Source organism: Chelon labrosus (assembly GCF_963514085.1).
Source record: "Chelon labrosus genome assembly, chromosome: 1".
NCBI classification, from domain to species: domain Eukaryota; kingdom Metazoa; phylum Chordata; class Actinopteri; order Mugiliformes; family Mugilidae; genus Chelon; species Chelon labrosus.
The window spans coordinates 32,410,029-32,422,707 of NC_140337.1; the positions used below are offsets into that span (position 1 = coordinate 32,410,029).

Genomic DNA, 12,679 nt, shown 5'->3' on the forward strand with positions numbered 1-12,679 from the left:
GGTCAGAGGTCAGAGGTCATGTTGTTCTTTATATTTTTCCACAGAACGATTTCCAACCTGGACAATAGTTCTCCTGGTTCTCCTGGTTCTCCTGGTTGGTCTTGGTGTCGTTGGGGGTCTTTTGTTTTGTTCTCGACACTACTTCATGTCAGGTGAGTCTCTACTACTACACTACCCATAATGCTGATGGTAACATGTGTCCTGTGGAGGAGACTTGTTCCTGCTGCTGAAAGAGTTCAGAGTTCAAACAGCTGCTACAGAGAGCTGAAGAGAAACTTCCAGGTTTAGTTCCAGAAGTCAGAAACTCTTCATCAAACATGTCTGCAGCACTTTACAGGACGCTTTGACTAGTTATCAAGGAACGAGTCAGGAAGACATCAGGAACAAACGGAGACACAATCCAGCTCTAATCAGAAGCTCCTGACGTCCTCAATCAGGACCTGAGCTCTGAGCTCATGAGTCCAGGTCTCTTCCAGTCCCAGTAAAACCAGAGCAGAGGGTTAGGGTTCTTCCTCATCCATTCATCTGATTGGTTCCTCATTAGTTCCTGACTTCTTCTTTGGTAACTGCTCCAAATATCCTGAATAAGAAAACTGGTGTTGAGTCACAAATTAGTTTCCACTGGTTTGTGTCAGAGGCGTGATGATGATGCGATTTGTTGTCCTCTCAGATTTGTTGTCCTCTCAGTCTACCAGGTGGAGGTGGATTCAGGGGTGGAGTCTGTCCAGCTGCCCTGCAAAACCATACTTTACCTGCCTAAAGACGCTAAGGTGGAGTGGAAGGACAGTTACAGGATCGTCCATGTGTATAAGAACGGCTCTGACCAGCTTGAAGACCAGAACCAGATTTACAGAAACAGAACAAACATGAAGAAAAACCTGAAAACTGGAGACTTCAGTCTGACCTTGAAATACCCCTCAGACGATGACAACAACACCTACACCTGCACCATCTATAGCAACGAGGGAATCCTCCTGAAGAAGAAACGTGTGAAGCTCAAGGTCAGAGGTCAGTACTGTAGATACATGTCGGAGGTCAGGGATCAGTACTATAGATACAGGTCAGAGGTCAGAGGTCAGTGCTGTAGATACAGGTCAGAGGTCAGAGGAGAGTACTGTAGATACAGGTCAGAGGTCAGAGGTCAGTGTCATTCAGATGTTCCTGAAAGAGGTCAGAGAGCTTTTCCAGCTCCTACTGTTCTCAGATCAGTTCCAGCAGCAACAAGCTGTTGGCATCAGTGGAAGCACAGAAGGAGCCAGAGCCAACAGGTGAAGCTCTCAGAGATATCACATCCTTAATGAGCATCATGAAAGCAGAAGGAAGTTTATCAGAGATGGCGCCTCACAGCTCTGTTCTCCTGACAGATCAAGTGTTGATCATTCAGAGAAATCCTCTGCTCAACAAGTGACAGAGCAAAGATCAGGTTCATATGAAGAACTTGACAGAGCAAAACAAACTGATAGTGATACTGTTTATGGCTTTGACTGGATCTATACGGAGTCAAATATTCATCAGCAGTAGATGGAACTGGAATGAAAGCTGTTGGGCCAGTGTACCAAGGCACTAAATACTGGGGTTTGGCTATCATAAACGATTAATAATTATCAAAAATAATAATTTATTATTAAATCATTTCTGAATTACTACATCATCTCAGGGCACCACCCTTCTAAGAAGGGAAAAGATTCATCCAATTCATCAAATCAGTCTCATAATAGTTACTAAACTATTGGAGTACAACTGGGCTACTCCTTTGGTAGACTAGTGGAATTGAACATTAAGACTTTTGACAAATCTAAAAGTTGATAAAAAATATTTTTGGCTTTGGCCAAAATTATGCTGAAATTAATATTGCACAATTATGAATCACTGCTAACAGTACTCAGCCTCACATGGGGCACCATTTATGTTGGGCCTGTGTACTAAGGCCTAAATGTTGGGGTTTGGCTGTCGTAAATAATTAATAATTCATTCATTCATTCATCTTATGTGACCGCTTGTTCCTGTGAAGGGTTGTGGGGTCTGCTGGAGCTGGACAGGTCGCCAGGGCTAACACAGAGAGACAGACAACCATTCACACTCACATTCACACCTACGGCCAATTTAGAATCACCAGTGAACCTAACAAGCATGTTTTTGGACAGTGGGAGGAAGCCAGAGAGTACCCGGAGAGAATGAATGAATGAATGAATGAATGAAACCTTTATTGATCCCGCAATGGGGATATTACAATAGTCGGGGGAGGAAAAGGGAAGAAAAACAAGAAGAGAGGGGACGATAAAAAAAGCAGCTCCCAGACTACACTTATCTGGGGGAGTACAGTGTGGGACCGGGAAAAAAAACCTCAGCAACATAAGCACATATGAGCACACTTTACAAAATAAAAACTCAAAACAACTTGCACCAGGGGACTGGGGAAAGGGGGGGGGGGTGTTCAGCGCAGACAGGCATCCCCCAGCCATAGCCAACTAAGGCGCAGCCTTCGGACCCCGCCTGTCGCACTGGGGGGGTAAATCGGCGAAGGCGTGGGATTGGGGGTTAGGGAGGTGTACTGCATATGTGCATGTGTGTAAGTGTCCGTGGGTGCTTGTGTGTACATAAGCCTGGAGAGTCGCTTCGTCTAGCCTTCCAATCAGTGCCTCAGTTCACAGGATGTCATCGCGATAACACAGCAGGTTGCCATGGAGACGTCCCTGATCGGGTCCCAGACGGAGTCAACCATCAACAGGTGTCAGTGAAGGAAGGGAGGGAGGAATAGGATAGAGCGTCTCACTGCAGCGATCTCCTGGGGGTGTTGTTCCAGCACCGGCCTTGGCCCACGCAGACACAGGGAGAACACAGAAAGGCCCAGTCGGCCCATCGATTCGAACCTGGGACCTTCTCACTGTGAGGCATCAGTGCTGACCACCACGTCACTGTGCCCGCCATAATTAATAATTATCAAAAATAATTATTTATTATTAAATAATTGGATCTGAATTACTAGATCACCTCGGGGCACCCCCCTTCTAAGACAGGAAAAGATAGCCAATTCATCAAATCAGTCTCATAATAGTTACTAAATTGTCAGTTAATCAACTTAATAACTATAAACAAAATGGCCACATTAACAACTGTTTAAGGTGAAGGAATTTGGACATTTATTAACAAGAATAAAAGTAACTACAATGTACTTTATACAGTGGGGGGGGGGTCAAAATGGCCACTGGGGCCTTGAGGTTTTGAACAAAGAAGATGGCTGCTGAGAAGGGACACTCAGACCATGTGCTGGTTGAACGTATGTATGGAATGTGATAAGAGTTTTAAGAAGTGCCAGGTTAAAGGAAGAATGGTTAGTTAAGCATGCAAGAGACCCTTAGTCTATGTGTTGCATAACCTAAACTAACATCAAATTACTATACTATAATATGATCACAACAACTCAATAAAAACAAATATCAGATCAAGTCAAAGTTCATAGTTCTATGCTTAGCTTAGCTCGACTAGGCCCAGGTCATATTACCAGTTTGGTGGAAAAGTCGCTTTTTGGTGTGTTACTCTTAAGCTGGCAGTTCCTAGTGGAAGGGCCAAGTGGAGGAGAAGAGAGAGAGCAAAAGCCAAGCAGAGGCTTTTATATAAACCTGATGACTTCAGAGGTCGCATGCCACTGTCGGCCAGTGATAACTGGATCAGTTTTCACACCTGGAGGATTGTGGTTGTGGCTGATGATGGGATTTGTTGTCCTCTCAGTCTGTCAGGTGGAGGTGGATTCAGGGGTGGAGTCTGTCCAGCTGACCTTCAGAACCACAGAGCTGCCTGAAGACACTAAAGTGGAGTGGAGGGACACTTACCCTAGGATGGTCCATGTGTATCAGAATGGCTCTGACCAGCTTGAAGACCAGAACCAGATTTACAGAAACAGAACGAAGATGAATGAAGATCTGCTGAAAACTGGAGACCTCAGTCTGACCCTGAAATATCCCACAAAGAAAGACAGTGGACAATACTTTTGTATAGTCTACAACAAGGAGGGAGACATCCTGAGAGGGAAAACAGTGCTGCTCAGAGTTAAAGGTTTGTCTGTTTCTTTCTCTTTCTCTTTCTCTTTCTTTCTTTCTTTCTTTCTTTCTTTCTTTCTTTGTCTCTAACTGTCTTGTGTCTCCTCTCCAGGCAGAGTCCAGGTCCAGGATGTAACGTCTCCTCTGATGGCTGAAGAGTCAGTTTGATCACGTCTAGCGACAGACTCCCACATGTTGTCCTCCTTGGTTTTAGACCATAGATCCTGTGAACCGTGACAGAGGTCTCACTCTGGACAAAACTCTCAGCTCTTTCCATCATGGAGGATGTTCCCTCTGTTCAGCAGCTGGAGGAGAGAGGAGAGGGACCACAGAAGGATCCTCTGAGGAAGTCTATTAGTTGACAGGAAGAGGAGATTCTCATGTTCCATGTGACTACATGAAACAGTTTTACATGTAAGCAGCGCGCTGTCTCATCTTCAATCTTCAGCTTTGAAGCGACCTTACGTGAGGTGGGTCGCTCTGACTGGTGCTGTGCGCTGTTATTTACCGACCCCCCCAAATACAATAAGGACTTCATTAATTACTTTTCTGATCTTCGGGCTCAAATTACGCTCAAAGTATGATCTTGCCCTTTTTATTGTAGATTTTAATATTCCCGTGTGCTGTCCTGATAAGCCGTTGGTGAAGGACTTTTTAAACATTATTGACTCTTTTAGTTTGGTGCAGTATGTGTCTGGTCCCACATTAGACCTTGTTTTCTCTCACGGTCTTTCTGTGTCTAACTTGGAGATCTGTGACGATGTGATTTCTGATCGTGTGTCTGCTGCAGTTAAACTTGGCGCTCCTGCTCAGTATCATCGGACTTTTAACTCTTTAACTGCTGCTCAGTTCTCTTCTGCTTTAGACCAGCTCAGCATCTGCTAACACGGAGGAGCTCTGTTCCTGGTCTGACTCCTCCTGCCGAACCATACTGGACTCTGTGGCTCCATTAAAAACTGTGCAGCCTAAAGTTAAACCTGAGCTCTGGTTTAACGACAGAACTCGAGCAGCTAGACAGGAGTACCGCAGAGCTGAACGCAGGTGGAAGAAGGACAAGCTGCAGGTTTCTTCCAGATCCTGAAGGACTGCTTGCGCCATTACCAGAATAGGCCAAAAGGGAACACTTGGCAAAACAGATTGAATCCAACTACCACAACCAACGTGTACTATTGACAGTATTCTTAATGCCCCACAGCGTGTATCCACTGAGACATCCCCTGAAATGTGCAATAGGTTCCTGAACTTTTTTATCGATAAGGTTGCTACTGCAAGGGCCCTCATCTCAGATCCTACATCTGACCCTTCTGACCCTGTTCCATCCTCTGCTGTGTTTGATAAGTTTGAGCCGGTGTCTCTGTTGATTGTAGAAGATGTGGTCGCCCATATTAAGCCACCAGGCTCTCCCTGTGACACTGTCTCTCGTCACTTATTTAAAGAGGTCTAGCTAGTCGTCCCTCTCACGTCTCCTTTTGGTCCAGAATGTGGCTGCTCGTCACTTAGCTGGAGGACGTAAGAGGGAGCACATAACTCCTTCTGGCCTCCCTCCACTGGCTGCCTGCGCATTTTAAGATTCTTTTATTTGCCTTCAAATCTTTAAATGATCTCACCCCACCTCACCTCCCTGAGCTTTCTCTGTTGCTGCTATGGAACGATCTACCACTGCACATTAACGTGCTGATTGCTTTTTTTAAATGCATTTATATTCTGCGGAGATGTTTGTGTATTTATTGAAGCACCTGAAGAAGAAATGCAGCCTGAGATACTAATACTGTCAAAGAGTCCATATACAGATGGCGTGAATGAGCAACATGTAGAGGATGGAATGGCTCTAACTGTGATGGAAAGGTCAAAGCTCCAGTAAACCCTCCCTCTCTGTGTTTGTCAAGCTGATGATGAACGCTGTTTGCTGCACTCTTGTTGTCCTGAGCTTCTTTGCAGAGCTTTGATGAATAAAATGAAGCTGAAAGGATTTGCTGGCTGCTTTCTTTTCTGCAGTCTGACAATCTAAAAGATGTTCAATCCAGAGTCTAATCTCTCTGAGTCCAGCTCAACCAGTCCCACACAAACTACAACTACAACAACACAGCAGCAGTTTTCCAGGTAAGGTCAGGTCAACAACCTGCAGAGGTCACAGTCAGGTCTTCAAATAGTCCAGCAGTCTCTCATTATGTCCTCAGTTCATCTGGAACAGTTCAGAGTGACGTCTCTCTTCATATCTAACAGAATAATATCATATCAAATCCTAAATCAGGCCTGGTTTCAGTTGAATGATGTCCTGCTTGTACAACAGAAGGAAGAATATTTCAATAAAGCTGATAGAAAGCCTGTAGGCCTCCAGACGAGCCTCGCCCTGGAACCAGAGAACAAAATGGAGGGAGGAGTGTTTTCAGAGCGTCTCTGGTTTCAAGCTGCAGTCGCCTCCTCCCCCACCGTTGGAGCTGAATGAGGAAGTGGTTTTATCAGACTGAGCTGAACTCAGCCATGTCTGTGATGGCTGTTGAATGCTGTGACGGAGGGAGGAGATCCCTCCCAGTCCTGGTGCTGCCTGCTCATCAGGCTGAATGGCTGGCACCTGGCAAGGTGTGGGTGTGGCCACTAGGCCTGAGCATTAGTACTCTGCTCAGGCCACACAGTCTCTCTCTGTATTTTGTCTGGCTTGGATCTCTCGCACATGGTGTGGGAACTGTTTGGGGCCTGGTGTTCTGTGGTAATGGATTATGTTGGATTAACTTTAGGTTTTTGCATCCACACACTCATACACATTCAGCCACCTCACTTACAGACACACATCCATTACACACAATTGATTACTGATTCCTGGTTTCTGAGTTGTTTAATAAATTTCTTTCTTTAAAAAGTACATGCCTGGTGTGGACTCTTTTTGTCTGGTTCCCTGATTAGGAAACGTGACAATGACAACCTTGACTGACTCCTTTCTGGCAGCAGGAAGTTAAAAATGTCAAAAATGTGACGAAAATCTAGACTAGACGAGACTCTTGCCTCAGGGTGTCCCAGTTATCAGTGAGCAGCAGGTTCAAAGAGGAACTCAGACTCTTAGCAAAAAGTAGTATACTTGAAGTTCATTTTATTAAGTATACATGAGTATAAGTATAGTAAGTATAGTACAGACCATGTACTTGTAGTGTACTAGAAAGTATACTAATTTAATACTTTTGACTAAATTGGAACGTGTAAAGTTTACTTAAAGTATACTTTAAGTAAACTTTTATAAACTAAAATGTGGACGCGAAGTATATAACTAGTACACTAGTAGTATATAGATGAGTGTACTTGTTGTATACTTCAAAGTGTACTTTTGTAAACTTAAAATGACCTTATAAAGTATACTTATATAAAATTAAAAATGTTCCAATTTAGTCCAAAGTAGTATTAAATTAGTATACTTTCTAGTACACTACAAGTACATGGTCTGTAGTATACTTATACTCAAGCATACTTAAAAATGAACTTCAAGTATACTACTTTTTGCTAAGGGTAAATATGAACTTGGAATTACTAAAACTGAAAAACTATTTTTTGCTATTTTTCTAGTTTACTTGTCGTTGTAACACTTACAATAGAATATTCATATTAAACAATGCACAATAGATATGAGGAATAATAATTTGCTAGGCTACTATATGTAATTATTAGGATAATGTTGGGCTAAGGTTCGACTCATGGAGCTGTGTGAAGATTAATGAAGCACAAGACACAGTACGGATGTTACCGGTATTGTATTGAATATTCTTATAACAAAAAATACTTGAAATGCATCAAGGAAAACAATGAGCAAAATGATTAAGCCAAAACAGTAACACAAAAATCTCACAGTTGCAATGCAATAGTTTATATTCAGTCCTGCTAGTAGTGGTTTCAGTATAAGTTCGTTAAATGCGCCTCCAAGTCTCAAATTCAAACCTTTCAATCAATTAAATCAAAAGCAGTATGAAATGGCAGTTCTTTGTTCAGGAGGTGAACAGTGAATGCGGTATATGATGTTATGTTCCTACCACACCATTGAGAAAGGGCATGGAGCAGGTATGCTTGAGGCCTGCCAATAGGTGGGGTGGGTGAATGGGTGAATCCTCGAATCCTTTCAGAAGTTGTCCAGTTCTTTCAAAGGGTAGCTCGCCATCAATCTCGAATCTCTTCATCCATAAAAGCCTAACCTGTTTTGCAAACAGGCATCATTAGAACCATCATCATCATCATCAGTCTTTCCACATTAATGTATGCCTTTTCCTCAGTCTCACCACTGTTCAGCCAAATGTTATATCCAGAAATCCAAGGCAGCAGTAGAAATGGTTGGGTAATGGAGTGGTGGAGGCCTGTTAGCATTAGCATTTGTTAGCTCTGATACTGAGCAGTTTCCCACTTGTTTCAATTGAGATTTGACTCACCAATCCAAGGAGAAGTCCTGTTTCCAGTTTCCTGCTGGTTTATGATAGAGATTCTGATGCTGAGTGATATGGTGTGATCGAGTGACTGCTGTGTGTGTCTGAATTCTTCTTCTTCTTCTTCTGTTGAGTTTTATGGCAGTTTACAATCAAAGTGTATTACCGCCATCTGCTGGACTGAGGTGCAGTTCATTTTGGGTTTTTAAGAAACTGAATAAAGTATAAAAGTAAAAGAAAATAAATAAATAAAAATAAAATATAGGAAAACAAAATAATCAAAACAAAACAAAGAGTTCTAAATCCTACTTGCTAACTGTGTGTCTTTGATGAACTACTACTATAGAGCTATTCATGTTTCCTGACCTGGGCTCTGTCAATAATGTTTCTAAGGAGAATACTTTCTCAGCTGTATTAACCGCCCTTTTCAGTATTTCTCTTTCCCTAGAAAACCTTCTACACCTTAAAAGGACATGCTCCACATCTTCTCTCTCTCCACAAACCTCACAAATCCCAGATGGATGTTTCTTGATGATAAATAAATTACTATTTAAACCAGTGTGTCCTATTCGTAATCTGTTAAACCAAACCTCCTCCTGTCTATTTGTGTAACTGGTCCTTTTCCTTGATATTTCTTGTTGCAATTTGTATAGATGTCTACCCCTCTTCTCCTTATCCCACTCAGACTGCCACATTGCATTCACTTTTTGTTTGATTATTACCTTTATCTCTGACTTACTGAGTGGAACATTTATTTGAATTTCCTCTTCTTTTGTTGCCTCTTTTGCAAGTTTGTCAGCTTGTTCATTCCCTTCTATGCCTTTGTGTGCGGGGACCCATACAAACTGCACTATTCTTCCCTGTTGATTAATTATAAACATAATTTGATTGATTTCATTCAGGAGGTCCTGTCTACACACTGATTCACCATTCTGAATAGATGTTAATGATGACATAGAGTCAGAGCAGATAACAGCTTTAGGGAGCCTAGCCTCTTCTAGCCATTGCAATGCAATGATAATGGCTACCATCTCAGCTGCAAAGATAGATAAATTATCAGTAGTTCGCTTTTTGATATATATCTCTGATTCAGGAATATACACCCCAATTCCAGTCTTACCCTCAGAATCCTTTGATGCGTCTGTATATATTTTTGCAGTATTGTAACACATAGTCTCAATATACTGCCCTACTATATCTTTTGTTTCTATAATTACTCTAGGAGAACAAAACAACCAAGGTGGGGTTATTGCCAGATGTAAGGTCTTGCTACAATGTATATCCTGTATCTTTAACTGATTTGCTAATCTGTTGGCATCCCACCCAAAGCTACATATCTGCGATCTCCCATATTCCCAACATTCGCTTAGGACTTCCTTAGTAGGGTGTGATGCATTGTGTCCTTTTAAATTGACCCAATAAGCCATACACAATTTCAGGCACCTGAGGTTTAATGGCATTTCTCCTGTCTCTACTTGTAGCGCTGGTACAGGAGATGTTCTAAACGCCCCACTACATACTCTTAGACTTTTAGCCTGCATTCTGTCCAGTTCTTTGATTTGTGTCTTTGATGCAGATTGGTACACAATACATCCATAATCAAATACTGATCTAATCAGAGCAATGTAAATTCTCTTAAGGGACGTTCCTGAAGCTCCCCAGTTGTACCCTGCTAAACATTTCAATACATTATTTCCCTTTTTGCATTTCTCCAACATTTTTTGGATATGTTCCTTAAACGTTAATCTTACATCAAGCCACACTCCCAGGTACCTAATAGTATTGACTTGCTTTAATTGTTGTCCATATACCTTTAGTTCTATGGTAGGGTTATTTCTTTTCTTTGAAAAACAGATAACTTGTGTCTTTTCCACTGATAAATGAAAACCCCATTCAAATGCCCATTTTTCAACCTTGTTAATAGCTAGTTGCATCTTAGCTGTAATGTTTTCAATATTACGCCCTCTTACCCACAAAGCTCCATCATCAGCATATAATGCTCTGTTTATTCTCATATCTTCTATTGACTCAAATATGTCATTGATCATTAGGTTGAAAAACACTGGACTGCACACACTGCCCTGAGGTGTTCCATTTTCTATAGAATAGGTCTTGGAAAAATTAACCCCAACTCTGACTTCAATTGTTCTGTCTTTTAAAAAGTCCCTAATCCAATTGAACATCTTCCCACCAATGTTCATCCTATTCAGCTTGATCAATAACCCCTCCTTCCATAGCATATCATATGCTTTCTCTATGTCAAATAATGTAGTCAGAACTACTTCTTTGTTATTTTGTGCTTTCCTTATCAGATTCTCCAAACAAACTACAGGGTCCATTGTTGTTCGACCACTACGGAACCCGCTCTGGTGTTTGGAGAGTAGATCTTTCTTTTCAACCTCATACATTAACCTCCTAACCACCATTCTTTCCATTAGTTTACATAAATTCGATGTTAATGCAATTGGTCTATAGCTTTTAACTTCAGTTCTGTCCTTTCCTGGTTTTCCAATAGGAACCACTACAGTGTTTCCAACACAAAGGTAATTTACCTTGCTCCCAGATCTTGTTATAAAGTTTTATAATCCCATACTTGGCCACATCATCTATCTCCTTAATCATTTTGTAGCATATACCATCTTTCCCTGGTGAAGTATTCTTGACCCCATTTAATGCTCTCTTAAGCTCAAATAAAGTAAACTCCTTATCAAGTACACTCTCACTATCTACCTTTTTCCCTAGTGATTCCTCCATTACTTTAACTCTCCATGATACTTCTCCATCTGTTAAGTTTTTTGAGCTATGAACCTTGACAAACTCTTTTGCAAGCATCTCAGCTTTCTCCTGATTAGTCACTGCCTCTACCTCATTATTTTTAATCACAGGTATAGAGAATTCCCTTCTAATTCCTCCCATCTTTCTAATCATGCTCCAAACATCACCCACTTTAACTTCTGCCCCTATCTTACCACAAAATTCACGCCAATATTTCCTTTTAGCCTCTCTTACAACTTGTTTAACCTTTGCCTGTGCTCTTTTAAATTCTATTAAATTGGTATATGAATGGTTTGATTTAACATTTCTGAAGGCTTTATTTCTGGATTTTACTGCTTCCTTGCATTCATCTGACCACCAAGGTACCATTTTCCTTTTCCCCATGCCAGAAGATTTACCAATAACCTCCCCCGCTGCCTCACACAGTATATTCGTTATTTTTGAGTTTAATTCATCAACATCACAACTCCTATCTGATATTATCTCCATCATCTTACCACTCACTTTATAACTATACAGCCCCCAGTTTGCCTCTCTCATTTTCCATCTTGGAAACCAATTATCTTCTAAACACAAATTTTGATTCCCAACACTTAACCAGATAACATAATGATCGCTGCCAAGAAATCTTTCCTTAACCTCCCACTGACTAACCCCTGCTATCTGATCAGATACTATCGTAAGATCTGACGCAGATTCTGTCCCATGATATGCATCAAATCTAGTACATCTTCCATCATTTAAACATATTAATTTATTGTCATCCATAAATTCCTCAATAGTACTTCCATTTTCATCCACTTTTGTTCCTCCCCACAGAGTGTTGTGAGCATTAAAATCTCCACATAATATTACCTTTCCATTTCCGCCCTCATACATCCTATCTAGCACTTCTCTCACGATTTTTTTACAAGGATTATAAAAGTTGATGATTTTGGTCTTAGTTTTACCTATCCATATATCCACCAGGACTACTTCTACATCTACCAGCATATTCAAGTTTATATTTCTATAATTAATCCCCTGTTGAATAAATGTAGCCACTCCACCTCCTGTAGTGTCCCTGTCTTTGCGCACTGCTGTATATCCATAAATAATGAAATCCAGTGTTGGTTTTAACCATGTCTCCTGTATGCAGATAATATTGGGTTTGTCTTCTAATTCCTCAATAAAATGCTTTAGTTCCTGACCATTAGCAATTAAACTTCTAGCATTCCACTGAAGAATAGACAGAGTCATAATGTTTGTGATTCCTCTCGCCCAACCTCTGCTAGTAGTAAATCATTGATGCTATCTATAGTTAGTTCCCCCACACCAATGTACTTCTGTGCTGCTTTTATGATGATTTTGATTCTCTCAGTTTTGCTCGCTGTTTGAGCAGAGCAATTGATAACTTCTGCTATGAAGGCTATAAACTTTACATTGTCCACTGCGATATATTTTGACTTTACTTCTTTTCCGATCTGTCTA

The 12,679-nt window shown here is 41.3% G+C and overlaps 1 protein-coding gene across 2 annotated transcripts in view; it reads left to right on the forward strand.

Moving 5' to 3' along the window:
• Positions 1-12,679, forward strand: part of LOC311487329 (coxsackievirus and adenovirus receptor-like) — a 94,315-nt gene that overhangs the window by 12,310 nt on the left and 69,326 nt on the right. Inside the window, exons 4-7 of one of the 2 annotated variants that reach the window (XR_014699033.1) lie at positions 45-152; positions 688-1,008; positions 3,730-4,053; positions 4,150-5,349. Coding sequence is in view for 1 of the 2 variants with exons in the window: in XM_084543571.1 (XP_084399697.1) it covers positions 45-152; positions 688-1,008; positions 3,730-4,053; positions 4,150-4,205 (809 nt within the window). In the remaining variant the exon portion in view is untranslated. Of the gene's footprint in view, positions 1-44; positions 153-687; positions 1,009-3,729; positions 4,054-4,149; positions 7,295-12,679 lie in introns of those variants that run through there. The other variant, XM_084543571.1, reaches the window with a different exon arrangement.